Here is a 27,932-nt window from a genome sequence, read left to right as displayed (position 1 = left end):
CAGGGCAGGGAAACCACCACCTGGCTTACATCTGGATGTAGTCAAAGGAGACAAACTCATTGAGGTATGAAAATAGGTTTTGTGTTTATTTGGTGTATCATATACATAGGCACCAGCACATTTCCCAGCATTTTCCACACTTACTCATAAGTATTTCCTTTCTCTCTCTTATTCATTATTTTCAAATCAGTTTGTTTTATTCTGAAACTTCAGAATGAAGTGAATTTTCCCTTGCCTGTACTCTAAGGCATCTTATACTATGCAGTGCTTCCATCAGTTATCTTCCGATTAGATGCACTGTTTGAAGGGATATAAAACTGCAGTGCTCAGCTAACAAACAATGACACTTAGATTCCTGAACATTAGACCTGTCCTAGTAAGAGAGAGAAAAAAATAAAATGTTTGTAAGGGAAACTCGATACTTTGCAGACCCTTATGTTTTCCAAACTTAATTTTGGACCAAAGTTGACATTTTGTTCCCTACAAGATACTTATACAGGAAGTATCAGACTGCAGCCAGAAGGCATTTTGTCTTAGGAATTTCAGGAGCAGAAACTTGAATAACATGGGGAAAGAAATCTCAAATACAAAAGAGTAAGAGTAAAAACTCTCTACTTTATACTGCTTGTTTGAGATACTTGTCTGGTCAGTTTATTTTTTATTTTGTTTTACGGTAAGGTTAACTAGGCATCCTGTATTTTACAGGATTGTTGCCCTGTCCTACAGTATGAAATACAGTATTTTTTTTATCATGTTCTAGATCTGTGAACAGTGTTGTAATTAGCACAGATACAATGAGTTATTTTTATTACAGCAAAGGAATTTGTCTGATATACACCACCTCATTCTCTATTTCATATTTTGTCTTATATCACACTAAAAGTAGTAAATAAAAAAAAAAGGCTCTTTAACATGGTTGACAGAGAGGACCAAAGCCAGTGAATGTGTTTTAGCTGTGGAGAGACTCCTGACTTGCAATTGACAGAAACAGAGAAATGTTTCAGGGCAGCAAAAGTTTGCAAACTTGAGCCAACTTTTCTGAACAGAAACTTGGAAAATTAAGAACTCGGTGTTAGATCAGGAAAGATTTAGGTAGCTTAAAATCTTGGCTGTTTTTTAATGTATGCTACCAGAGGAGCATCAGACAGTATTAAGTGTTCCTTCTGGTGTCTAGCAGGAAAGATTTACTGTTTAGAATTTGGTTAAGTTACCAGAATATGCTTTGCATAGGAAAGCAGATAGAGATGTCACAAATAGGTATCTCACAAATAAACTTGTGTTTTCCCAGGCCAGAAACCAGTAAAATGAGGCTTTTCGTTATAGTCCATTACTGTTGGTTTTACAGACTGTTTTGAGAGAGTACTCTTACTCTGGATTTAAAGACACAGAAAATTGGCAAAGCCAGTCTTGACCTAAAAGAGATCTTTGCTCAGCCTTAATTTGAAAGAAATTAGATACTAACACACGCTTACTGCATCTTCGGAGTAGCTCATTAGTTCAAGACATGGCTGAGTAGGTTCATACCCGCTACTCGGACTACATTGGAGCTATCCTTCACTGGCTCTTTCTAGACGCTATAGCTTTCAAACCCTTTGCATTGCTCTTACCTCCACATTTCTTCCCATGGACCATGTATTCTGCTTCTCATGGTACTGTTACATGTTCAGAATCATTTTCAGAGATCAGAGAGCTGTAGTAGGACTGCTTCTCAGCTCAGTCTTCTCACTGCCATCCTAGCAGCAGCATCTGGGGTAAGGATTGTACTTGGCACTGGGTTTTCCAGTATTTCTTTCAGGCCGTGTAATGAGATTCAGTGAGCAAAGCCAAATGGCAGTGACTTTGGGGTTTTTGGTACGTGGCAGGTGGCCAAACATAATGCAGCCTTCCCACCTGGGAGACTTACTCTGTGAGATGAGTTTTTTCTTGTCGTGTTTCTTTTGGATTTTTGAGCATGGAGAGAGAGCTTTAGGATGAAAGAGTTTATCTGGAGTTCTCTGCTGAATTAATCATCAGGTGCTAGGCAAATGTCTATCATGGGAGTCCTGGTCAGGACTGAAAAAAAAAAAAAGCAGCAAAATGCCATATGGAAACTGAGGATGCACCATTGGTTTTGGCAATGCATGAGCAAATTTGGTGTTGATAACTTGACAGTCAGGAATATCGTCCTGGTGGTGTCAGACTCTGAGGCTGTGCTGCCCAAAGCTTTTGGACCTACAGGAGGCCCAAGTTGGCTTTGTAAGCCTGGGGTCTCTGCATTGGGAAAGTGGGTGGTACAAACATCCTGATTCCTTCTTCCTACCATCAACTCTCTTGATAACCTAAAAGAGGTTCTTTTTGCTGTCGTGCAGAGCACTGTTAACAGCCATTGCTAGTCCGCTATGCAAGTACTCCAAGGTTCAGTAGAGGATGTGATCACACAGAGGTTACAGAATGACTGCAGAATTTGTGTGTTACCTCCTGAATATCTGATGTTGGCTATCGATGTTACTGAGATCAGTGAGGTACAGCTTGCCTGCCATTCAGTGTATAATATGTGTGCTGAATGCTGTGGCAAGCGGTGACCAGGCGCAGGCACCTATGTGTGTAGCACAGAGGTCTGGCTTGGTATCATACTTCTGTCTGCCGAAGTAAGAATCAGAAGAGCTGGCTTGGTGGGGAAGTCCTAGCAGACTGTTCCATGTAGCGTGCATGCCTGCTTGTATGATTGCTTTGTGGCATTGCACACTGTATACAGGTGATGACTTAAGTCCTCTAGGCTGTGGTGGTTACATGAGACAATGTTCTGTGTGTATATATGGGAACTGTGCAACAAATTCACAGCATTTGAATGTGATCCGTTTCCCTTTTTGGTACATACGGCAAATAGTTTTTCAGTTTTGTGTCTTATGGTAGACAGCAAGAAAAAACATTCTTAAATCTTGTGGATTACTGAGCACTTGATACTAACCGAGCCATCCGTATCCCAGGTCTTGTGCAGAGATCTGAGGTACATCTTGTGATTGCTGGGTCTGAAAAGTGCAACATTAAAACAAGCCATGAAGTGTTTAAGCTCGGTGTATAAAGGATAACACTGGGTTATAACTCAGAGGCACAGAAAATTTTGGAAACATCATCTTGAAGTAAAGGCAATAAAATTATTTTCTCTGTTGATGATTTGTTGCAATATTTCCAATTTATAAATTTGTTTGTGTCTTTGCAAAATCTCTTGAAATGCTGTCAAGTCAGAATGGTATTGTTTTGTGAGTAACGGCTGCAAATGAAAACTTACGGGACAATTCCTTTGGTTTCAGTTGTGGACAAGAATGAGAAATTGTTGGACCGATTTTTATGGTACTTGAAATGGTGAGATAACTGCTTGCGGAGCTGAGCACTGAAATGTGGAGTAATGAATCAGCTTCTGAAGATCCATTTGTTTGTATCAGAGTTGTGTTTACACAGGATTTTTTTTCAAATACACGAGAATAAAAGGAAAAGTTAGAGCTGGTCTTTCTTACAAAGTGGAATCATAGAATTCGTTAGTACAAAGGTACTGAATTTGGGGAGACTCAGGCTGCTGAACTGAATGAGTAAGGTACTGCGTAATATTGGACATAAATCCATTGCTATGAGGTTGAATCCCCAGAAAACCTAACCAGCATTTCTCGAAAGATGTATTGCAACAAACACTATGGTATTCACAGATCAATAGCTGGATGAAACAACTGTAATCGTAAGGGAAAATATCAGTGAGACTAATGGAATGATGTATGTTGATTAAGGCTTGCAGGGAAAAGCATAACAAAAGTATGCTGGCATGAAGAATGTACAGGGAAGAGATTGACTGATCTTTTTACAGGTGGAATTAAAAAAAAAAAGTGAAATAATATTCAACCAGAAAGGACTGAGGAAACCATGTACTAGTTTAAGCTGTTTATCAGTAGCTTATACTTTCTGGTTAATTCTGAGGGAAGAGTCTTGTGAAAACCAGCATTTGTAAAGAGACAGAAAGTGATAATAAAGTAGCCAGGTGAGAGCAGAATCCAGTAGGCTGTTTCAGTATATTGATTTCTCAGGTTTTTTATCTGAATTTTACTGAGACTTCGAGGTATGCTATGCCCCACCAGACACAAATAGATTCGGAGGAGACACCTGCATGTTTTGAATGTCCCAACTGGAGGAAAATTATTTGCATTTTGCATTTGCACCTCATTTGTCACCAGATAATGTGACATGTAATGTCACATGTAATGACATGTAATGTAAGGTGAATTGCTAATTAAGCTGTGATTCCTGTCTTATCAAATGAGACGTGGACTCACAAAGATGATTTTTTTTGTAGTTAAAGTTTAAGTATTGGTGCTCTTGTGGATTTTCTGCCAGCCTATGTATCACTAAGGGTACTGATGAAGTTGTCATTCTATCTAACCATTTGTTTTCCCAGAACTTCTTGAAATTTAATGTCTTGTAGTGCTGGTTGAAATTGGCCAGTTGGTTGAGAAGTTATTTGGTTTGGTAGCGGGTGTCGGAAGCTGATGGATATGCTCGCAGCTTGATCACCTAAATCTTGTTATTTTAAGAAGGCAGGCCAAAATATATGTCAGTAGATTTCACAAAGCATTTATTCTCATGAAATCATGCTTAAAAAGTATACCTTGAGTTAGTTGGGAATAAGACATTAGCAGATTATTACCTAAGGGACCAATTAATTGTAAAGTCGTCATGATGCATACTAGTATGGAGCTGAGTTGTTCAATTAATTCTTCTAGTGACCTAAAAGAGAGAATAAACATACAGAGATAAATTAAGTACTTATTACTGAATACGAGATTATGAGAACTTGCAGCATGGGGGCTGACAAATGTTCCGCAGAACAATGAGAAATCCAACCTACAAAATGTAGAATGCATCTGGGGGGAAAAATCTGAAAAAAAAATCAGTGGGGAAGTGGCATCCAAATGTAGCAGTGCTAAAAGCCTTCAAGTTCATCGTTGGTGGGCAGGTAAATAGATGTAACTTTGCAAGGTGATTTGTAGTAGAAAATGAAGTCCATGTGATTTTTATGCTTGCAGATAAGGCAGAGGGATATAAATACTATGTCTTACTCTAAGCTCTCTCTTTATTTTCTGTATGACTTGGTAGTGCCACAGAGTAAGTAACTGTCTAGGTGCTTATTGTGTCAGTCTTTCTGATAGCTCAAAAAAACCTAGTCTGATATGTTAGCTCTTTCTAGCTGAGCATGTGGTTTATACAGCTGGCAAAACTGAGGAGCAAACAACGGATTGACAGGAATGCTGCTGCCAGGAAGGGAGGTCCTTCCTCGTCACACAGTCCTGGTGCATATAATCCATTGCTTCACTAGAGCCAGCTGGGATACGCATCTGGCTGAAGGCAAACTGATTCAGTCCACTGAAACTGTAGTAGACTAATGCAGCAAAAAATGCTTTGCAGGCTGAAGACTTTGCTCAGATGTGTGGCAGTGCAGTTGAGGAGAGGATTGTATAGCTGGGAATGGAAGGAGGGAGAGGGGAGAAATCCTTGTGCTCTAGCAGGCAAAATGTTAATTCAGCTTAGACCATCTCACGAAAGCAATGCTTTCCTGAAGCAAAAGATCTGTTTTTTTTTTCTTATGGAAAATGTATCATCAGCATTCTCTTGATCATGCTATTGAAACATTGTGTGGGCTTTGGTAAATGTTTCAAAAAGCAGGAGAAGCCATCTGTTAACAAATCTGTAATGCATTGCCAGCCTTTGACTTGTGCAGCTGGAAGCACGAAAACACAGGTTAGATTAAGATCTTGGGATACAGTGAGGAAGAAGGCTGTCCTGCTTAGGTACTTCAGCATTTAGGCACAAGGAGTTCAACAACATTGTCTGTTAATAGAAATATGCTGTGTACAGTGTAGGACTGTGTCAATGCGTTCCTTTGTTTTTCAGAGATGGTTCATGTAACTGGTATTACAGTATGTAAGATCTTGTTTGAAGAAGGGATTAGAACTAGGATGAATTAAGAAGAAATGCCTAAAATTAATGGCTTACTTGAATAGACTAATATGGATTCATATCACAGTACATATTCAGTATAGTTTTACATCTTTATTATAAAGGTCTGAAATCTCCTGTATGTCCATTTCTATACAGAAATATAATTTTGATGTTCTATATCGGACTGGAGATCATTTAGCATAGATTCCTGGCTTAGACAAGGCCCAAGGTCATCTGCCTCGAGGAATGCGTAAAAATCACTGGGAGCAGATGTGAGAGAGAATCTGTTGTATGAGACAGTCTCATGCTTTGAAGAGTTATTGTCCTTCCCAGGCTGTCTTATATTGGCTGTTAAAGAAGGGAATAACTGGGACTCTTCCATGTTCAGCTGTTCTGATTTTACAAAGAGAAGATTTGAGTTTCTGTATTGAACAGTGTCAGAAAAAACTGAAACATTGATTAGACATTGATGCTTTATTTTCAGTTTGCTCTGTTTATTCATGTTCTTGAATTTTTTCAGGAAGATCCAAAAGATTATAGGCGTCTAATATGCTTCTCTGTTTGATATTCTACCTCAGAAACTCATCATTGATGAGAAGAAATACTATCTCTTTGGGAGAAATCCTGATCTGTGCGATTTTACCATTGACCACCAGTCTTGCTCTCGGGTCCATGCTGCCTTGGTCTATCACAAACATCTCAAGAGGGTTTTCCTCATAGATCTAAACAGCAGTAAGTAGTGTGACATTTAACCAGATAGAAGTATGATATTTCAGTGCTTAAACACTTCTGAATCTGAGACGCTTTTTCCTTTTTTTGTTGTTTGCACTGTGTGGATAGATGACTATAATCTGAATTAGCATCCTAGTGAAAGATTGGCAAGGGTTAGGAGCAAAGGAGTGTTTGCTGCAGTCAGCTTACATCTGCTTCACTTGGTGTTTAAAACAACATTTCTAGACTCTCTTAAGAGGCTAAGGGTGAGGAGGAAAGTGACTTGGCCTTCCCTTCACAATTTTAATGAAGCTTTCTCTTCTGAGGGTGGTTTCCCAAGATCTAAAACCTAAAATCAGTGTTTTATCCACTGAGGGAATGATTGCAGACATGGTACATTGGGACCTACAAGAATCCAGAACGTAAATGGTGTTTGTCATTTATTTCCATGACTTTTTGAGGACTTCTGATGTGTGTTATCGTAGTTTGTGAGATGGTAGGTAAAATGTACATAGCTAATGTTTTCAGCAGTACCTCAGTGACTTGTATCTCAGAGCAACCATGTACAGTTACTGAACTTCTCAAGACTTGAACTCGAATACTGTGAGCCAAAGCTGATGACTAACAGACTATTTTGTATTTTGATGTTCTCAGCACATGGCACGTTCTTGGGTCATATCCGTTTGGAACCTCACAAACCCCAACAGATACCCATTGACTCCACGGTTTCATTTGGCGCTTCTACACGGGCATACACTCTGCGAGAGAAGCCTCAGACACTGCCATCAGCCGTTAAAGGAGATGAGAAAATGGGCGGTGAAGATGAAGAGCTCAAGGGCTTGCTGGGCCTGCCAGAGGAGGAGACAGAGCTTGACGTGAGTATGATGGCACACTGTACCTAGATGGCATTTCCAGCTAAACAGATCGCATTCCCCACTTGTTTGCTTAGGTTTGGGTTCTTAATTTCTTGGCCTTGAAGATAGTCTGAGGTGTCATCTGCTGGCAGACACACACAAACCATCTCGTTCTGCCATGATAAGCCTGTGATCATGCTGCTTCCCAGAATCAGTGACCTAATAATCCTACTATTCCAATGGTCTCCTCACAAAGGCTTGCCAGGGAGTACGTGTTCTCCAATTAACATTACCCCAGGTCAGGGGTGATTTCCCACACTGTTCCCCACTGCCAGATAACAGTGAATGCTGCCCTGTTTCCTACAGTTAGCTAGTGAAGAGGGAGAAAGCAGTATGTGTGACATTCACAGGATTGTTGAGGTTCGAAGGGACCTCTCAGGATCATCTAGTCCAGCCCCCCTGCTCAAGCAGGGTCAGCTGGAGCAGGTTGCCCAGGATCGTGCTCAGTCAAGTTCTGAATATCTCTGCAGACAGAGACTCCACAAACTCTCTGGGCAACCTGTTGCAGCACTGGAGCACTCTTTCTTCCTAGGGGTCTAGAGTTGAAGCTAAACACTGTGCTGTGGTCTTTTGATATGCACAATCACATGATTAAATCACACTGCATACACTAGTTGCTTAAACTATTTTGTCTCCAAATTTGTCATTAGAACCTGACAGAGTTTAATACAGCCCACAACAAAAGAATTTCCACACTAACCATTGAGGAAGGGAATTTGGATATTCAGAGACCAAAGAGAAAACGGAAGAACTCCAGAGTGACATTCAGTGATGATGATGAAATCATCAATCCGGGTAAGTAGTTTGCTTTAATCTTTAGTTGATGTCTTTAAGACCCTCTTTCCAGTATTCTCATAGGGATTCCTCATGGCTGCATATGGATAAGGAGAACAGAAATTTGGCAGTCGATATTGGAGATCTGCTATTTCAGAGAAGCTGCCACATTTCTCACTTAAGTCTTTGACCTCTCTCTGTTTCTTCTCTTCTACCTGTAAAATAACTGCATGATTTGACCAGGACAGGGATATTGCACTCAGCTTCATTCTTCAAAATTCTGTCAGATGTTGGAAGGATCTCATGGGTCCAAAGGAGGAAAGTGTTTTAAATGTTTTGCCTTCTTTAGAATCTCTAAATGGGAGCTGAACTTGTTTGGTTTTCATCTGTCCCTTAACGCTTTCGTTACCTGTTGCCTAATGGATATTTGTCTCAAGCTCAGAGGTTTTTTGCTACTTGTCTGCATACCTGAAACAAGTCATTCCCATTCAAAATGATGCTTCTGAAGATGTATCCATTTCCTAATTAGTCATTTTTCTCCCTTAGCTGTTTTATATTAATGGCACTCCTATTGATGATATTTTATATGGATAATATTCCTATTAATAAGAGTAGCTTATTAATGAGTATGCATTTTAAAACATAGTCTGGAGCTAGTTTCATTTGGCAGTGTATACCACCCAGAATAACGATTTTGATTTATAAGGTTGTCCAATTTAGTGCTCAGAACATCCTAATGTAAGCAGTCATTCACATTACAAAAAAGGTAATTTTTTTAGACTTTCAGAGACTCTACATTGAATTCTTCTGACTCCTCCTTCAAGGTCCCCCAAGGACTTTTGGGGCTAGCTGTTGTGCCTTTGAGCACGTGCAGTGCCTTGTCAGCAGCAGCTTTCAGCCCAGAGCTCCAGTCTGTCCGATCAGTGCAAAGTGGCCATCCATCTGTTCCCTTTCCCCATTCTCCATTTGAGTGGAAGACTTTCTTACCAGAGTATCTGATGAGCCCACCTTGAGACAAAGCCACTAGGTGTCCCCTTAGCTCCTCTCTTTATTTAGGAGTGCTTGTGCTTACTGAGAGCTACTGGAGCGCTGGCTTTGAGAAGAGAAGGTCCATGTACCAATTCTTCATATAGGTTCCTTTACCTGACAGATGTTATATCTTTTCCTGTATTCTTACTGAAAGCTTCACTGTTCTTGTCTTTACAGAGGATGTGGACCCTTCTGTTGGGCGTTTCAGGAACATGGTACAGACAGCAGTAGTCCCTGTTAAGGTACAGAGTAACTCCCAGCTTTCTAATTATTAATACATTACATTAATGAACTCACTTTATGAATTGCACCTTAGAAACATAATGTTCTATGGTGAAAAGTGTTTTATTGTTAAGCAAAAGTCATGTTCATGTTTCACAATTGTCTTTTTTTAGCAGATTTGACCATTTCTTTTCAAATCCAGCTTTAGCTCTTTTCTTTAATAACACATGGGATCAATGGCAATTTTTTTTCCTCCCAAAAAGAAACACTTTCCAGAAATTCAGTATGGTAGTTCTAGGCATCAGTTAAAATTGTGGGAAGTGTGGAAAATAAAAGGTAAACACAAGAGGTTGTTTGTTTAAATCCTGTAAGTGCTGAAGATTTCATAAGGTTGTCTACTAGAACTAGCAGGGCTTAGACTTTGCTCCAAGGTGAGTGTGGTGGCAGTGCTATATTTAATTTGAGTATGTTAGGAGTAGGGAAGATTTGCAAAACTTTAGGGTAGCTAAGCAGCAGTGTAATAGCAATTTTGCTTGTTGCTGGTATACACTAAATAATGTATGTGGAAAAGGATAATTCTACGTAAACCCCAAACTGCATGAGAAGATTCAAATGCACAAGAGCTAGGCAAGATCACCCAAGTGATCTAGAAGTTGCAGTTTCTTACTGTGGGGGGAAGGAGGGTCTGTGTTACTGACTGAAGACCTACTTGGTCTTGCGTTCAGGACAAGCTCAAGACTGGCAAGCATGTACAGGAGGTAAAGAGGTGCTCAGACCTGATCTAAGTTAAACCTGAGCTTCAATTTCTGTCACCCCTTCCTGCATTGTGCACCTTTAAGAGTTTATTATTAAGTGGTTTTCAAGGAAACCCAAAAGAAATCTTCTGGGACAAAGACTGGGACATGGTCTGTAACCACTTTATATGTGGCTGGTCTAGGTGCCTTTTTGGGGAGAATGACATTGGCATCCAGTTTAAATAGCTTGCTTTTTTTCTTGTAGTTTGAATAATTCTTTAAATACTTCCATCTACAGAAAAAACGGTTGGAGAATCCAGGCTCATTGACCACAGATGATTCTGCATCACGACGTATGCAAAACTTTCCCTACAGTGGAGGATTATATGGTGGTTTACCTCCAACTCACAATGAGGCAGGTTCCCAATCGCATGGCGTCCATGGGACAGCACTCATTGGTGGTCTGCCAATGCCCTACCCCAATCTTGCCCCAGATGTGGACTTGACTCCTGTTGTGCCCTCAACAGTTAACATGAACCCAGCTCCAAACCCTGCTGTCTTTAATCCTGAAGCTGTGAATGAACCCAAGAAGAAGAAATATGCAAAGGAGGCATGGCCGGGCAAGAAGCCGACCCCTTCCCTACTGATCTGAGTTGGGTTTTGTTGAGGGAGGGAGGGTGGGTGGGAGTTACGAACTCCAGAAACTGTTTATGTGCAGTATCGTCTTTTTAAAATTTCAATGTCCTAACCAGATGTAATACCAAGATTGGAGAAGTGAAATATTCTTTAAAGATCTGTCTTCAAATGTTTTTATATGTCTGTTTAAAAGAAAAAAAAAATACAGCTCCCATCTCCTTTTGAACCAAAATATCTGGCAGCCTTTTCTTAGCCATTGCTGTCCCCAGAGGTCTTTACTCTGAATTTTGATCCATAAGTTGAAGGGGCAGTGTCATGCAATTTAATTATCATTTATGGCATGACCCTGCAAATTCGTGTATTTAGGTGTCGTGCTTACTATGAGTAATGTTGTTGCTGCTGGACTTGCTCATAGCAGGTCAGCTCTATCAGAAGTAAATGTTTGTGGGGCCAAGCCTTTCAGAAATCCCATTGGTATGAGTTCTAAAACTTGCAAAATACAGGTCAGCTTTTATTTTTTACATTTTCAAAACCCCACCAATGTGGGGCATTATCTTTTTGTTTCGTTTTGTTTGGCTACAGCTTGTTTTAATTTCCACCTAAAACACTACAGCATCCCATTAGTTCATGAGAACGTGGAGTTGAGATGGATGACAAATAGACAGGCTTCCTTAGCTGAGGTCCAGTATTGTACGATGGAGTGCTGTGTGGATGGATAAAGGGGTGTGCACGTGGATGGATCTGAGCTTGTGTTGGTGCTAATGGCAGCATACAAGCATGGCAAGCCGAGGACGGTTTGACTGGTGGATAGGCACTATCTACACTGTACAAACAATAAACAGCAAAGTAGAGTTGACTCTCTCTCCTGTGATAACTTAAGGTGAAGTTAACACAGAGGAGAACAGTTTCTTTTAAACTTGGTGCCCTTTTAACTTAAAAAGTTTCATTTTTATTTGCAAATGGAACTTGTGAGCTTAGAGTATATGTGAGATGCAACAAGACACACACAAAAATGAGCAGCCATCAGCACTGTCAGAGGACTTGCATGTTTAACAACTAAAACCACAATCTGCACGCTATTCTGGCTGCTAGTTACAGTGGGTGAGAACTGAGTGCTACTTAAAGCTAGAATATGAATTGTCAGTAGAGAATCTGCCTTGCCTTGAATAAAGCAGTGCACAAATTGGTTTCATAATATTACAATTTTTGACTACTTCATCACTTTCTCCCATTGAATAAAATGAGAAGCTTGATTTGGATTGTTGCTGTAGCCCTTCAAATCCTCGGTTTTAGATTTCAAAATCTGATTCACATGTATTCAGACACTATGTCTTCACTTTATACAAGGTATGGCCAGAGCTCTGTTTTTCTTAAGTTTACTCTGGATTTTTTTACATTCTATAATGCAGTTCAGCTATGTAGTCACATTCCTTTGTTGTTTGGGGGATTTCTCCAGGAAATGTGCACTAAAATGACAGTAGTGTACCCAGCTGTTCATTGTGTGCAGTACTGTAGCTACCTGGCTAAGTAGGTTTGTGGAAATCTGATGGCTGCTGGAGCAGTGCTGTGTTATAGTGCATCTGGTGTGCTGCATGCACTAGACCTGTTTTGGACAGATGCTCCAAAATCAGTGTGACTTCTGCGTCTGCAGAGTGATTGCTTCTATCATGTTGTTGAGGTAAAAATGAGTTAGTAGCTACCCCATTTACAAGAGCGATGGCTTTAGAGACTGGTTTGTTCCCCTCCCCGCACCATCATATCTAGCTCAAACTATTATATGGATGAATACAGTACCTTCTCCATGATATAGTTGTGCCGCTCTGTGTTTAGTTGCTATTGAATATGATTCAGTCCTCAGGCATTCTGCTTCCAAACACTCCATGCTGACTTTTAAAATCTTTCTCCCTTTATTTTTAGTTTTGCTTCTTTCTGGTATGTAGTATTTTCTTTTTCCAGCCAGTCTGCTTTATGAAGGCAACTCTTTAGGGTAAGACTAGTTAGGGCAAGTAAAAGTTGAACAGGTTTTCTTCTTCCTTTATTTCTGTTTTGGGGTTGGGGTGGTTGGGGTTTTTTCTTTTTTTTTTGGGGGGGGGTGTTTTTTTGTTTTTTTGCAAGTGGCTCTTTGCAAGATTTTTCTTGAAAAGGGAAGCTTTACTGCTCATTGTTTCTTAAAGCTCTTCTCCTCCCTGGGTTTGAACAAGCTCTCATTATTTTAGAGCTTAGGGGCCATAGCTGGCCAGTACAGGAGGGGATAGTATAACATCTAGGGGCTTTGTACAGAAGTTTGTACACTTGTGTAATATGTAATAGGCCTTTTCACACTTTCTGTTGAGCTTTTTACCTGTAACCTTTACTATGTTGTAAATTAAATGCAGATTTTGCCAGTTTGGAGAGTGTAGTGTGTTCGTTCCCAGTCCACACTTCAGCAGTTGGGACTGTACATTGTTTTGTGGCTTGTTGAAGGATTTCTGCCATCGCAAAGTGCAGCTATCACTGCAGGTCTTGTTCTTAGTGGCTGGGTTGGGCTGCAGCTCTTAAAGCTGCTCCAGCTTCTTTGCTCGTGACCTGCTTTGCTGCCTTGTGCTGCAGCGCATTGCACTTTTGCACACGAGAGTAACACTTAACAGTGGATTTTAAACAGCAGTCACCTTTGTTTTCTGAGTGAAGTTTTATCTGGTTCTGGCATAATCCTCTTTCTGCAAAAGTTATACTTTAGAGCCCAACTTTGCTCTTCTCGTTGCCCAGCTTGCTGCCTCTGACCTATAGAGTGGCCTTGGGCAGTCTAAATGCACCGTCCTTTGTCACACTGTGTCTCTGCAGCTTGTCCTAGGCTCACTGGGGAGAGCTGTAGTGAAAAACAGTAAACTGGGACCTGGTTAAAGATAAGCGTGGTGCCTGTGGTGTAGGGTTGAGAGGGATTCCCAAGCTTTGCTGAATTTAGTAATATTTAGGCTATGGATTAGTATTTCTTCTCAATCCAGCAATATCCTTTAAGCAGCTGGGGCAGTTACATTTTCATTATTATGTGTCAGCAGAAGGCTGAATCTTCACAATTCATGTGCAAGCTGCTGATCTGCCATAGGTAGAAATAGTTGGTACAGGTTAAGTAGTTAACTTTTATGGTCTGACATTTAAGTGTTGGTGTGGTTAGTTAATTTCCTGTATTAAAGGAAATATTAAAAAGGAGTCAACTTGCGTGATAATTTAAAGCACTCTCTGCAATGTCAAATGCAGAGATGGGAACGAAGAAGTGGAGAAGAGTTTGCAGCTGAATAAATGATTGAGCTAAAGAATAACGGCAGTGTTTTCCAGGAACATCTGTCCTTGCAGCATTCACTGGATTGTCTTTGTAACCCCTCTTCTCTCTTTCGGTTTTGAAATACAAGAGTGCAGTACCCAGCAGGCGTCCCAAGAGCTAGTAATGAGCTGGCAAAAGTTGTTCTATTCCGAGTGTGCTGTGCAATAAGATACCGATGTGTTAGACCCTGTGATGACATACCTGAAAGAATGACTTCTTGGAGAGGAGGTGACTTCTCCCTGCGGCCTTTTAGGAGAGCAGGAATAGCTTCCATCGCAGAACAGGTGAGTGTGCCAGTTGAAGTGTGTGCTTGTACAATTATACCAAGTGCTTTGAAACACTCAATGGCATGGGGAAAGACCACAGTAGAGGGTTGGACTGGAAGACATGGCTTAGGACAAGCCAAAGAACTGGGGCTGTGTAATGGCTATTACTGGGCTCAGAAGTCAGATGCTGTTTAAGAGGTTTTTTTCAAAAGCAGTCTAATACAGTCAGGTAATTTGTAGGTTCTTTGATCTCCCTCAGAGGTCCTGCCTGCTCTGCAAAAGCAATAGCTTTCCAGCAGCATTGATGGTTGCTTCAGTGTTGTCTTTTGCTTCTTATGAATTTCCCAGAACTGATGTCTTCTTCAGAGGAGCTTTAAGGGAGAAGCAGTTAAAGAGCCCAAATCTTTGCTGTCCACCCTCTTGTACATAGCTGTCTGTCTTGTCATATATTCTGGCATACATCTGTGAAAGGTTTTAATCACGTTTGCAGAATGGTAGAGGAGGAAGAAGTCTTAAATACTAGATGTGCTCCAAGTACTGCTCTGGGACATTTCTGACACATCTTGCCATGGCCCAAGTTGTTTACTGTCATCTTGCAAAGACGCCCGGAGGGGGAGCTGCCTGCGTGTGTGCTGGCCTTTGAGGAACTGGCCAGTAATACTGGACTAACCTAGCAACTCCGGTCATGGCTGGCCAGAGGCTTTTCTGACTCTTATCTTGGCTGTGACGGGTCATTTCCTGCCTGGGGTTCCCCACCTACTTCTAGATATGTCAAAGAGGCCTTCTCTTGCTTGAGCCTGGAGGCAATGGAAGCAGCATTTCTCCTGCCCATATCACCCCAGGGCAAGTCCTTTCTGAAAGGAGGCGCAACCAGTTTTCTCCAGTGTCTTTATAAAAGTACTGTTTTTATAACTTGAAGAGCTAGCAGGAGCTCGTTCTCTATTAACCTCTCCCATATAGGCTTACCAGAGCGCTCAGTTACTTTGATAACAATTTCAGGGTTTGGTGAAGATGAGGAAAAGGCTGTAAATGAGCTGTTGAGGCAGTGGTTCCACTGCCTGCTTCAACTTGGATACCTCAAGTAGCTCTGATAATTCTTGCTTGTTGACAGGTCAGAGAAGGTTTGTGCTCCACCGCAGGGAGCATTACAAACCTTCAAGGTGAGGATGGTTCAGGTTGAGACACCAGTTTTGCTTGGATCCTAGCAGCTGATGTGATCCCCTGACTTCACATGTCTTCTGTGCTTGTCTGTCTGTGGCCCTGCTTGTGGGATCACAGTTTCTGCTTCTGTTTGAGGAGCTCTGACCTCCTGCATGTTGTAACTTCAGGCCCTCAGCTGCAGCCAAACAACAAACAAAACTGACTTTGACAAGCAGGGAGGATGACTTGGGGACTGCCTAAAATTTGTGGAAACTCCAGTTGTCTGTCTGACACCCTGCAAGGCGATTTCTTTAGGCAATTTTTGTGTTTCTCCAGTTGAGTTTGCACACCAGAAGAGCAGGTAGACAACTTTGCTCCCCATAGCTGCTCATGATTGGTGTGATTTTTTTCATCCCCATGACCTGAAGTTGGCCTGTTCGAGGCTTATTCCTGACTTCTCCATGGGAGCTTTTCTCTGTCCTACAGCACAGAGATCATCTGCCTGTCCCTGAGTGCCTCTGCTTCTGTGTCTCTGCTTCACTTACCCTTTCTTCCAGCCATGCCACATGAAGGAAATGGAGGCTAAACCCTATGGGTAGGAGGACTGGTACAATGAAAGGTGCTGAAAGCTAAGCATCTTGCCTCTCTGAACCTGGGAATGTTGTCCAGAGGCCAAGGTAATGACTAAGACAATGAGTGTCACAAGCCCAGGTGAAAAGTTTGAAGACTAGAAATAAATGATAATAAAATCTCTGATGTCGTGTGGGATGGAATGGTACCCTGTGGGTGAGAATAGGAAACCGGTGGTGTGTTCTCCCAGCAGCTCTATCCACCAGCTGTCACCTGAGCAGTAGGAAAATGACGGAACATTATTGTGTCTCCCTGAGCATCTACAGCGGGGACTCGGGGAGCAGCAGGGCAGCTAACAGCCCTACGTGCAGTGGGGAGGGTGTCCCCTGCTCACAGGGACTGTCCGTGAAGACAGAGAACCTGGCTGTTGGCTGTTTCAGTGCAGATCCTGAAGCGTTGTTTAGGGCACAGCACAGCTGAGAGATTTGCCCAGGGCTCAGTCAGGGTTTCAGTAGCACCAAGAACTGTCATCTCCATCTGGTACCGAGTACCCCCTATGGTGAGCAGCAGGGAGGTAGCTTATAGCGTGCTTTGAATCTTTTCAAGAGAAATGCAGGACTCTGGATATGATCAACCAGCCCTAACTGGAGAAGACAGAACCACTGGTTCAGTGACCATTATCATGCTGTAAAGTTTACCTGTCTCCTGCCAGCATCAGCTGCCGAAAAGCAATTTGCACTTCACTGACCGGCTGTAAATGCTCCTATGAGATGCTGCACACAAGATCTGCCAGCGAGCTTAGTCAAAGCTGAAATGATGCACGGGAACATCTCTTCAGCGGCCTCTTCTATGCCAGGAGACAGCACTGCGTGAATGTTTCAGACGAGCTGCTAAACTACAGAAAGAGCTCTCCTTTACATGCAGTACTTGTTTGCTCTTCCCTTGTTATGCTTAGTCATCAGCCTAGGAGCACACAAACTGTGTGACTTACATGAATCATTTGCTGTGTGCTCATTGTTCCTCTTGGGTTATGTGGGGTTTTTTTTCAGGGTTTTTTTGGGAGGGGGGTCTGGAGGGGGTGTGGAATAACCAATTCCATGAATAATCAATCTCTAGTAAAAGGGATATTTCTGTCCAGCCTGTCTTTTGCCAAAGGCGGCTGTGTGGAACTGATAATAGCCCTCTGACTAGTGACAGCTGCTAGCCAGCAGTTTCCTCATTTGATATCACTGGGCCCATCTGTTAAAGAGGTTTTATGTTCTTCTTGTTATCTCCTAACAACTTTATCTCAGTTACTCAGTATGCAGAACACAACTAGTTGTACTAAGATGTAGGCTTTACAGTTGCTCGCTGCTGAACAATTTCCAACAGATTTTTTCACCTATATTTGTCCATGATATTAACAATGGGTGTGTTCTGCTCTGCTAGGGCAAATGCACAACTGGAGGGGAAAAAAAGCAATTGCATGGTTTCCTGTCTCACTGCATGAGGCAGAAAGTGGCAACTTCCTCTGATGCAAGTCCCCTGCACCTCCCCCTCCTCCCTGTCCATCCTCATCACCCTTGTTAGAGCCTCACCAGGGAAAGAAACAAAACCGCTCGTGGGTCCTGGCTCACCCACCACGCTGTGCTGTGCTCCATGGTGGTACGTGATTGCTTGAAGTAGGAGGAGAGGATCCCTTTGCAGGGAGATACCGTCTCAGTTGTGTTCTGTATCAGACACTGACCTTGGAGAGCATAAGGACATGTCTTGTGTAGTGAGACGTGATGCCGGGTTAGCCTTAGCACAGGGCTGGGTAGTGAATGGCAGGGAAGTGCCTGTGAGCTTCGACAGGCAAGCATGGACAGTTATCATCAAGGCGCTGTACGTGACCCTGCAGTGCCATCAGGGCCCTCTGCTATTGATGTTCCCTCTTTCTTGGCCTTTCTGCTGCACAGCTCCTCTGGCCTTGGCAATGAGCTGGGTCCCGCTTCCTGGGGTGAGCAGTTTTATCACTTGGTGCAATGATTTCTGCTGCTGCACGTGCTGCTGAGTTGGAGCATGTCCTGCTGTCACAGGGGACCCCTCTGGAGGGGGCACCTGCTGGGCAGGATCACCTCTGAATTTGAACTCGGAGAGGTGGAGACGGTGCTCACAAAGATGTCCCTCAGTCCAGGGACCATGCGTCAAGCCTAAGCCATCCTGACGTCAGGCACTGGGTGGCTGATGTGGAAATGTCTGCTATGGGAAAAGAATGGTCTTTCCTCAGCTGCTGCGGAGTGCCTGCTTGCTGTGGGGAAGTGAGGGCTGTTCGTGGAAGGGGATGGGCTGGTTTTGGTTAGCATGTGAAATAAAGCAGCGGTTCTCGGGGCGCCGTGGTGGCTGGCCTGTCCCTCACCTCGCAGGCAGAGCGGGCAGGCGGGCACTGGCCTGGTGGTGAGCAGGAGGGAGTGAAAATGTTCCACCCATTTATTCGGCTCAGTGCTTTGGCTGTGTTTGGGATGACAGAGCCCTGACAGGTTTGCTGCCTTTTCCTCCAACAGCTGCTCTGTGGTTCCCAGAGGCATCCCAAACTTCACGGGTCTGCTACACATACTTCTGGGTAGCTGCAAAGCAACAACCTCCTTCACACATCCTCTGATGAAATCAGGCTCAAGGCTAAGCTACCAGGAGAGGATATCAGGCATCACTGGCCCCAAAGCAGAGCTGCTTAGCCCCTTGGTCCGTAGTAAGCTGTCTTGAACATGTCTCTAACTCTCCTCACTCCCCTTTCCTTGCAGCTCTTCCCCATCCCTGAAGAGATGCTGCTTCCTCTTTGGCTCTGACTCGCTGTGGCCAAGCCCTGGCTCTTTGCTGCTGGAGCTCAGCAGCCTGGAGACCTGCTCCTAGAAGCCTCTTTCAGGCAAGAGCCAGTGGGCTTCTGAGCCGACCACGATTGCTGTCCATGGCCATGCTCATTGTATCTGTGTCCAGGGCTTGGACACCTCCATGACCCCTTTTATTTCTCCAGACTTCTCATGGAGATTTGCACACTGGGTCCTCAGCTGCCCTTTCACAGCTGTGCTCTGCAGCAGGGGCATCCCTCTTGAGCGTATTTCCCTATATCGCTCACCTGCCCTGGGAATCGGGGGTTGCTGGACTGGCAGTGCCCAGCAGCATTCCAGAAACGTGTCAACGAACAGAGCTCTGGGGAGCTGCGCTAGGGTGGGATCTTTCCTCTGTGCCACCTCTGCTTGGTGTTAGGTTATCACATTGTCCCTGGGAGGAAACCTGAGCAAAGAGCAGACAGTCTTTGGTATCTTCTCCAACCACAACCAGCTTGTTACATGCTGAACCATGGACTGTCCAGTTTAGGCCACTGTATGTTTCTGGTTCCTGAAGTGACCTTTTATTTTTAGACATACTTTTCTATGACTGTTTTTCAAACTAATTCCTTCTGTTCCCTGTCCCCCTCCCATTTTCCCCAGACTGGTAGCAGAGCACAGGTATGCAGGGGTGGCTGCAGCCAGGCTCTTCTGTTTTGAACTAGACCAGCACATCAGCTGGGGAAACCCTCATCTTCCTGCAGCTGCAAACATAGGTCTCAGTTGTAGCAAAATCCACACCCTGGTTTGTCAGCAATGCCTACCACAACCACAGTCACCCGTTCCCTGCAGAGAGGCCTTGGAGTCAGCCTTGCCACTGGGGGTTCAGACTGTCTAGGTGCGTGGCTGGTTCTTTAGGGCCTCTTTGGGAATGGAGGAATAGATACTTGGTGTGCAGAGAGACCTTTGCTGTTGGCTGTTCAACCTACCCTGTGATTTCCAGAGCATCTGTTCAGCTCTTCCCTGGACTCTGCCTTAGAGCAGCAAAACACCCCTAGAGGGACAAGCTCTGCAGGTTTGGGGGCTTCTCTCTACTATATTGAGAGTTTCCTGACCTCCCGTGGTTAGTCTGGTCCTGCCCTTCAGGGATTCTTGACATTGTTTGATAGAATAAAATACACTTTCTTCCCAGCTATTGGTACAAAGGATATTTCTCCCAGGCGGTGTGTCCCATTCCCATTTCATGATGATAAAGCTGATGGCATCTAAACTTCTGCTGCTTGGGCTCTTCCACCCACTTTAGCTTTGTTCATCTAGTTTCACATGGGCTTGTGTGCTGTTGCCCAGCTGTAAATCTTGCGGTGTCCCATCAGCATGGGCTCAGCATCTGTACACCTTCTGCAGCGATGATGAGCCTGCCTGGGACAGCCTGTCCGGCTCGGGAACAGAGCCAGCATCTTGCTGGCTCTCCAAAGGGGTCTGATACATGGTAGTTCCCGTATCTTTTCCCCTATATCCTCAGTCATGTTCTTTGCTCTTAATGTGCAACACCACACCTGTGCTCTTGCTGTGAACAGGGCAAACCATGTGCTGGACTAAGACCAGATCATGGCTCACAGATGAAGGGAAGCTATCCCTGCTGCCTGCCTGCACTGGGAATAGTGGACCCAGTGTTGAACCCCGAGTTCAAGAAGAGGGATGTTGGAGAGGGACCACCAAAGGGTGACCAAGATGGTCATGGGGCTGGCCACACAACCTATGAGGAGTGTTTATGGGAGCTGGGCTGGTTTTGTCTGGTGAAGAGGAGGAGAAGGCCAATCTAATAGCAGCCCGCAACTACTTGAAGGACAGTTTTGCTGCCAGTGGAGCCAAATTCTTCCCAGCAATGGCAGATGAGATAGTGAGGGCCGATGGCTGCATATACAGCTTCAGAGATGCAGGCTGGGCATTAGGAAAACACCTTCTCTGGGAGGGTGGTGCAGCCCTTTGAGAGACCACCAGAGGGGTGGAAGGTCTCCATCCTTGTAGGTTGTCATCTGACTTGCTCTGGTGTCAAGGATAGTCCAGCTCCAAGTGTCAGTTTGGCCTGAAGTCCTCTAGACATCCCTGCTGCTATGACACCCTGCGTGGCATGCTGAAATTGCCTCGTGCAGGGGGGATCTCGATACTCCAGCACTCTCTGTCCCTCAGATTGCTTCATCTTGTACTCATTACAGGAAACATGAATTATCATTAAATGCAGCTGCTTTCCGCAGCTGGAGTCAAAGCAGAGAGACCTCTTTTTCTGCATCATCTTCTTAAAAATACCTTTCTCCAAGTTTCATTTCTACATTAAGTCCCATCCTGCTCCTGTTCCTAGCCTGCAGCTTCGGTTTGATTCATAGGGCAAGTTGAAGGAAAATCCTTACAAAGATGAAGCTCATCAGGAGCAGCAGCTCTCAGAACTGCTGTTTCTACCTTGGCAGCCTGTGGGGCTGGCAGCCGTGGGGACTGTGCTCGGCTGCTTTGGTGAAGGACGGGGCCCATCTCTGCAGGGGAGTGAGACGGGTGCTGCTGCCTGTCCTGGAAGCGTGGGAATTTGGCTCTGCCTTTCCCACAGCTGATGCTGTCGCAGTGACACACAGTCCAGACCCACTGACTTCCCTCTTCTCTGCACACTGAACACAGCTAGGGCATCAGGCACGGGATGTTTGTGCCGGGAGCAAGCGTGGTCTGAAAGCCCAGAGGTGAGCAGGACGGAGGTGCCTGTGTGTTTGTAAGGGGTGAGGGCTGTCTGGACACAGCCCTTCGCTTTCTCTGGCATGGTACACCCAGACCTGCCCTCTGCTCCACAGCACCATCGCTCTGTCTGGCCCCAGCTGCCAAGGGGTAGGGCAGGCTGGTACACGGGAGATGTGCGATGGGGACAGCCTGGGTAGGACAGGCTGGAGCATCGGTCCAGCCAGGACAGCACCACGGCAGAGCTGGGGGGGGTCCGTGCCTTCACCCACCCACAGCACCGGCAGCACTGCCAGGATCAGGACTGGGGGACACCAAGCCATGACGGGTGATGGGGTCCAGGAAGAGGATTGTCCCAGCAGCACATCGGTCAGTCTGTGCAGGCTGGAGAGCTGCCGGCAGCGTGAGTCTAGGGCCAGAGAGGAAACTTACCACTGCTAGAATCAGAAGTGAAAGGCAAGCAGAAGTGAAAGCAGAGCCCGGAGCTGCTTCCCACACGGTTCCCCTCTCTGCAGAGTGCTCCAGAGCATCCAGCAGCACGGCCATGGAGCCCCTCTCCTTCCAGGAATACATCTGCTCCCTGGACCCCGCCACCCTGCCCCGCATCCTCAGGATTTGCTCCGGTGTCTACTTCCAAGGTGAGTGCCGGGTGCCCACTGCCTCCAAAGGGTGCCCCAAGGCTGTGCCACCTCCCCTGGCCATGCCACTGCAGCCCGGGCTCCCCCTTCCCGCCCTGAAGATGGCTGGTCCCCTGCCACAGGGGTGCCCACACCCAGGGAGAGGCACAGGTCCTCGTGCCACCACCAGACACTGGTGCCTAAGGCACAGCTTCTTGCAAAAATCTTTCTCTTCTACACCCAGTGCCCACCCAGCTGAGTGCCCCAGTGCATTCAGTCATTCTGCTAGGAAAGCGGTGGGGCACCAAAAACCATCCAGGCTGGTCCTCCACTTCATGCACAGCTCTTGTCCCAGGCGGTGAATCACCTGCTCCTGGTGGATCTGGCAGGGATGGAGCCACATGCTCAGTGGCTGGAGGAAGGTGGGATGGCATTGCCCCTGGCCCCAGTGCGAGGAGTCCAGCAAGGGCACAGAGAGCAGCCTGGTCTGAGCTCTCTGCTTCCTCCTGGACCATGTCCCTGGAGACATCTTAGGTCGAGGAGAAGCCTTGACCAACATGGCTTCCTCAGCTGGTGGCAATGTTGGTGGTGAAATGGAACCTGAAATTAGCAAATGCTTTTGCTGGGTTTCTGGGGCTCCCGAAAATGCTGGGAATGCACAGCAGGATCCTGGCAACACCACTGTGGCAATTACCATCAAGACTTGTAGGATTTGTAGCATTTGTTTAGTTTACATTGACTTTTAAAGAGCAGGCGAAGTGGTTGGGGTGGTCTCATTCTGCTTCTCTGTAGCTCAGTTGCGGTGGATGTTTAGCTTTCCCAAAGACTTCTGGTGGCTTTGATAACACCTTAACATTGCTAAATGAGTAAAAACGCCTCTGTTCCAACAGCAGCAGTCAATTTGTTTAGTAGTTGCTGGTAGTCGTGGTGAGGTAGCCAGTGCTTTCTGCTTCGCATAGCAGGGGATTTGTTATGAGTTCATCCCAGGGAGGGGAGAAGTTTGGGGCTGCACAGAAGATTTGGTAGCAGCTCAATGAATGCAGATTTAAGGGCAGAAAGGGGCATTGCTTGTGCTGGAGGGTATTGTGATCTGGTAGCATAGCCTGAGGAGCTCCTGCTCCAGGAAAGGCTCCGGCTCCAGGAAGGGCACATCTACCCCCATCCCTTTGCAGCGTGATCAAGCACTGAATCTTTCCTGCTGCATTTCTCATCTGAGTTACATCGGTTCAGCCTCCAGCCATTCTCGTTGTGCTCTTCTGCACTGCTTTTCTCCCCTGTTATGACCCCTGCACAGTTACCACCACTGGAAGCTTTCCAGGACATGGGCTGTACGAGCTTCCAAGTATTCCTGATTCCTTAGAAATAAACATCACCCCAACAAAGGCCCCTCAGCCGACCTCCTGGTTGCGTGTTCCCTTGGCTGATGGTGAACGGTGCTGAACCTCACAGACAGATCAGAGTGCACTGGGGATCAATCAGTGTTGCACCCTGCAGATGTGCCATCCTGCACTCATGATATTTCTTGAACATTTCTGGATTTCCTGCCATTACTGAAGATCTTACTACTTCTGGCTTTTTCTTAGCAAAAATTTGGGTGGGTCCCCAAGATGGAGACCACTGCTGGTCTCGGCCCCTTCTCAGGCTCCTCTCCCAGCCATGCAGCCCTCGCCTCCTCTGCATTCTTGATCCTGCTTTATGTTGCAAAACCACTCTGGCTTGGTGCTGGGGGGGAGCTGAAGAGCACTTTGGGGTCCTGCACAGGGCATCCACAGCCACGTGTGTCTGTGCGTCTTGCTGCCAGCCAAGGGGGCCAGCCATGCCAGCTGTGCGTGGAGTTAACCGGGTCTCTGCACCCAGGGTGTGAGGCATCTCTGTGCTCTGGGCAGTGCAGCCCGGCTGTGGGTTTCCTCCCTTTTCAGACCATGCCCTCGATGCTGTCCCAGCGTGACAGGGCACAAGAGGGCTGGAGGAGGGGGACTGGGGCTTACACAACACGCAGTACTTTCTGAAACTTCCTAGCTTTCAACCACCTCTTCCTGTGGTTTATTTTTTCACATTTATTTCCACTTTGAGGTTCCCCCCACCCCCGGGGGGCAGGCAGTCTCCCAGCCAGTCCCACCCCGCTGCTCCCACCCGCACTCCACAGGCAAGCGGTGGTCAGTGGTGCGGCAGTGCCTGCAGCAGCGTCCGTCCCCCCACGCTCGGGTGCCGATACCCAACGTGGGGACACCAGCCCATCTCTGGCGGTGTGTCCAGCCTTGGCTCCGTCTGTCCTGCCCAGACCTGCTGGGGCGGCTGTGTGTGCCGGGGCCCTAAATCAACATGTTCCCACCGTGGCCAAAGGCCCCAGCTCACCCCGCACACCGGGTCAATCTGTGCCAGCCCCATCTCTGCCCACTGCTGAGCCCGCAGACCAGCTCTGCCCTTCCCTGAATAGCTGCCCTCCTTCCTCAGCACCCTCCACCCCCATCCCATGGTCCCCTTCTGCAGTCCCAGGGGTCGGGGGTCCCCTTGGCCCCACCACAGCCACAGGCACTGGGGCTCCCTCAGGGACCTGCGTGCACCCATGACTGCTGGGACACCCGGGCTTGGCTCACGTCCCAGAAAGGACAAAGCCTGCGGCCAGGGCCAGGCCATGGGTCAGCCCCCTCCCCATTGCCCCGGGGACCTCATCACAGCTGGCCAAGCAGAGGGGCCCCCACTATGTAACTGGTATTTCTTAATGGCACATAGCATGACTACCTGTGATGGGAATCACTAAATCACTGAGGTTGGCAGGGACCTCCAGAGATCATCCAGGCCAACCCCCAGCTCAAGCAGGGTCAGCAGGAGCTGGTTGCTCAGGACTTTGTCCAGCTGGGTTTTGAATATCTCCAATGATGGAGACTCCACAACCCCTCTGTGCAACCTGTCCCGGTGCTTGACCACCATCACAGTAAAAAAATGTTTTCTTATGTTCAAAGGAAGTTTCATGTGTTCCAGTTTGTGCCCATGGCCTCTGGTCCTGGCACTGGGCACCACTGAGAAAAGCCTGGCTTTGCGTCCTCCCTTCAGGTTGAAGGGAGGATGTTGATGAAATATATATGTTGATGAGATTACCCCCTGAGCCTTGTTTTCTCCAGGCTGAACATTCCCAGCTCTCTCAGCCTTTCCTCACAGGAGAGATGCTCCAGTCCCTTCATCATCCTTGTGGCCCTTTGTTGGACTGTCTACAGTATGTCCATGTCTCTCGTACTGGGGAGCCCAGCACCGCACACAGCACTCCAGGTGTGGCCTCACCAGTGCTGAGCAGAGGGGAAGGATCACCTCCCTCGACCTGCTGGCCGTACTTTGCCTAATGCAGCACAGGACACTGTTCGCCACCTTTGCAGGAAGGGCACGTTGCTGGTCATGTTCAACTGGTGTCCACCAGGACCCCCAGGTCCTTTTCTACCAAGCTGCTTTCCAGCCGGGTGGCCCCCAGCATGTGCTGGTGCCGGGGATTGTTCCTTCCCAGGGGCAGGACTTTGCACTTCTCCTTGTTGAACCGCGTGAGGTTCCTGTCAGCCCATTTCTCCAGCCTGTCGAGGTCCCTCTGGCCTATCAGCAACCCTTCCCAGTTTTGTGTCATCTGCAAACTTGCTGAGGGTGCACTCTGCCCCATCATCCAGGTTATTAACAAATAAGTTAAACAGGATTGGACCCAGTATTGATCCCTGGGGCACACCGCTACTGACTGGCCTCCAACTAGACTTGGTGCCACTGATCACCACCCTCTCGGCCCAGCCTTTCAGCCAGGTTTCAGTCCACCTCAGTGTCTGCTCATCCAGCCCATTCTTCATCAGCTTTTCTATGAGGATGTGATGGGAGATAGTGCCAAAAGCCGTACTGAAGTCAAGGTAAATAATACCCACTACTCTCCCCTCGTCCACCAAGCCAGTCACCTCATTGTAGAAGGTGATCAGGTTGGATAAGCGTTATTTCCCCATACTGACTAATCCCGATCACCTTTTCGTCCTTCATGTGTCTGGTAACGGTTTCCAGAATTATCTACTCCATCACCTTCCCGGGGTTTGAGGGGAGCATGACTGGCCTGTAGGTCCCTTCTTGCCTGTCTTGAAGATAGGAGTGACATTTGCTTTTTTTCCCAGTCTTCAAGAACCTCTCTCGATTGCCCATGACCTCTCAAAGATAATAGAGAGTGGCCTCACAAAGTCAGCACTCATGGGTGCATCCCGACAGGCCCCACGGACTTACGTATGTCCACTATGTTTAGTGCTCCCTTACCTGGTCCTCCTCCACCAAAAGCAGGTCTTCCTTGCTCCAGACTTTCCCCCTGGTCTCAGGGGGATTCCTGAAGGCTGGTCATACCTGTAAAGACTGAGGCCAAGAAGGCATTGAGCACATCGGCCTTCACTGTGTCCTTTGTCACCAGGTCCCCTGCCCCATTCAGCAGCAGACCCGCATTTTCCCCAGTCTTCCTTTTGCTGTTGATGTACTTGTAGAAGCCTTTCTTGTTGCCCTTCACATCCCTTGACAGATTCAGCTCTGGGCAGGTTTTGGCTTTCCTAACCCCATCCCTGCATGCTAGACCGTGTCTCTGTGCTCCTCCTGGGCCACCTGCCCCTGCTGCCACTGCACGTGCACTTCCTTCGTATGTTTGAGTTCAGTCAGGAACTCCCAAGTGTTGGACAGGAGCACCAACCACCTGCAGGTATTCTGAGGAAGCAGTAAAGGACAGCGTACAGAGGGTTGTGAGACACTGGAACAGGTTGCCCAGAGAAGTTGTGGATGCCCCATCATTGGAAGTGTTCAAGGTCAGGTTGGACGGGGCTTTGAGCAACCTGATCTAGTGAAAGATGTCCCTGCAGGGGACATGTCCATGGTAGGGGGTTTGGACCAGGTGATCTGTGAAGGTCCTTTCTAACCCAAACCTTTCTGTGATTCTATGAAATGCTGGTAGAGGCATTTTCTTTGAGGAAATCTCCCTCCTCACCCTGCAGGGTCCGTGTACGAGATCTCAGGCAACGAATGCTGCTTGTCAACGGGTGACCTGCTGAAAGTCACGGCCGTGGCACTGCAGAAAGTCATTTGTGAGGACACAGAGACGGGGCAGACAATGGAGCTGCCACCAACCTTTAAGGGTGAGCAGGGCTACCCTGTCCCAGCCCAAACCCAATGGGTACCCTCCTCCCAGGCGAGACCTTTGCAGCCCCCATGGGCTCAGCCTCATTGTCCCACAGGTCTTTTCCAGCCTGCCCCAGCCCCGGGACCGTACCCGACACGGCGGGAACTGTTCCTGAAGGGCACCAGGCAGCAGGGCCTGACGCTGCACCAGGTGCTGGGGCGGGGGGATGGCCAGCCACAGCCCCTGCTGTGCCCCACAATCGGCCCCCATGCCCTGCTTCTGCACCCTGTCTATGAGGTGCACGCCACCATGCACCGTGAGTCCAGACGGGGCAGGCGGGGTGCTGGGGGGGTCGGGGCAGGAGTGCTGAGGGATTCAGGGCAGGGATGCTGTGGGGTTGGGGCAAGGATGCTGCAGGGTCAGGGCGGGGTGCTGCGGGGTCAGGGTTGGGG

At 46.6% G+C, this 27,932-nt stretch overlaps 2 protein-coding genes across 2 annotated transcripts in view; both read left to right on the top strand.

Annotated features, from left to right (window-relative positions):
* The first annotated feature begins 6 nt into the window (after positions 1 to 6).
* On the top strand, positions 7 to 13,074 carry PPP1R8 (protein phosphatase 1 regulatory subunit 8). The gene is made up of 6 exons (XM_019474008.1): positions 7 to 64; positions 6,540 to 6,693; positions 7,327 to 7,547; positions 8,237 to 8,381; positions 9,567 to 9,631; positions 10,644 to 13,074. The coding sequence occupies exons 3-6, from the start codon at positions 7,482 to 7,484 to the stop codon at positions 10,995 to 10,997; spliced, it is 630 nt and encodes a 209-aa protein (XP_019329553.1). The 5' UTR covers positions 7 to 64; positions 6,540 to 6,693; positions 7,327 to 7,481; the 3' UTR covers positions 10,998 to 13,074.
* Positions 13,075 to 22,300: 9,226 nt separating this feature from the next.
* THEMIS2 (thymocyte selection associated family member 2) overlaps positions 22,301 to 27,932 on the top strand; it is a 7,920-nt gene continuing 2,288 nt past the window's right edge. The window contains 3 exon segments of the mRNA XM_019474007.1: positions 22,301 to 22,394; positions 27,356 to 27,496; positions 27,596 to 27,796. Of these exon segments, the coding sequence (XP_019329552.1) occupies positions 22,301 to 22,394; positions 27,356 to 27,496; positions 27,596 to 27,796 (436 nt within the window).

This window comes from Aptenodytes forsteri, unplaced genomic scaffold, assembly GCF_000699145.1.
Source record: "Aptenodytes forsteri isolate BGI_AS27 unplaced genomic scaffold, ASM69914v1 Scaffold40, whole genome shotgun sequence".
In the NCBI taxonomy this organism is placed as follows: Eukaryota; Metazoa; Chordata; class Aves; order Sphenisciformes; family Spheniscidae; genus Aptenodytes; species Aptenodytes forsteri.
Note: the sequence above shows the minus strand (reverse complement) of the source record. Positions and strands in the feature narration are given on the sequence as shown.

Coding starts and splice junctions, on each gene's coding strand:
- PPP1R8 (XM_019474008.1), top strand. CDS start 7,482: ATGGGCGGTGAAGATGAAGAGCTCAAGGGCTTGCTGGGCCTGCCAGAG. Junction 7,548..8,236: donor AGGAGGAGACAGAGCTTGAC/GTGAGTATGATG, acceptor ATTTGTCATTAG/AACCTGACAGAGTTTAATAC. Junction 8,382..9,566: donor TGATGAAATCATCAATCCGG/GTAAGTAGTTTG, acceptor TTGTCTTTACAG/AGGATGTGGACCCTTCTGTT.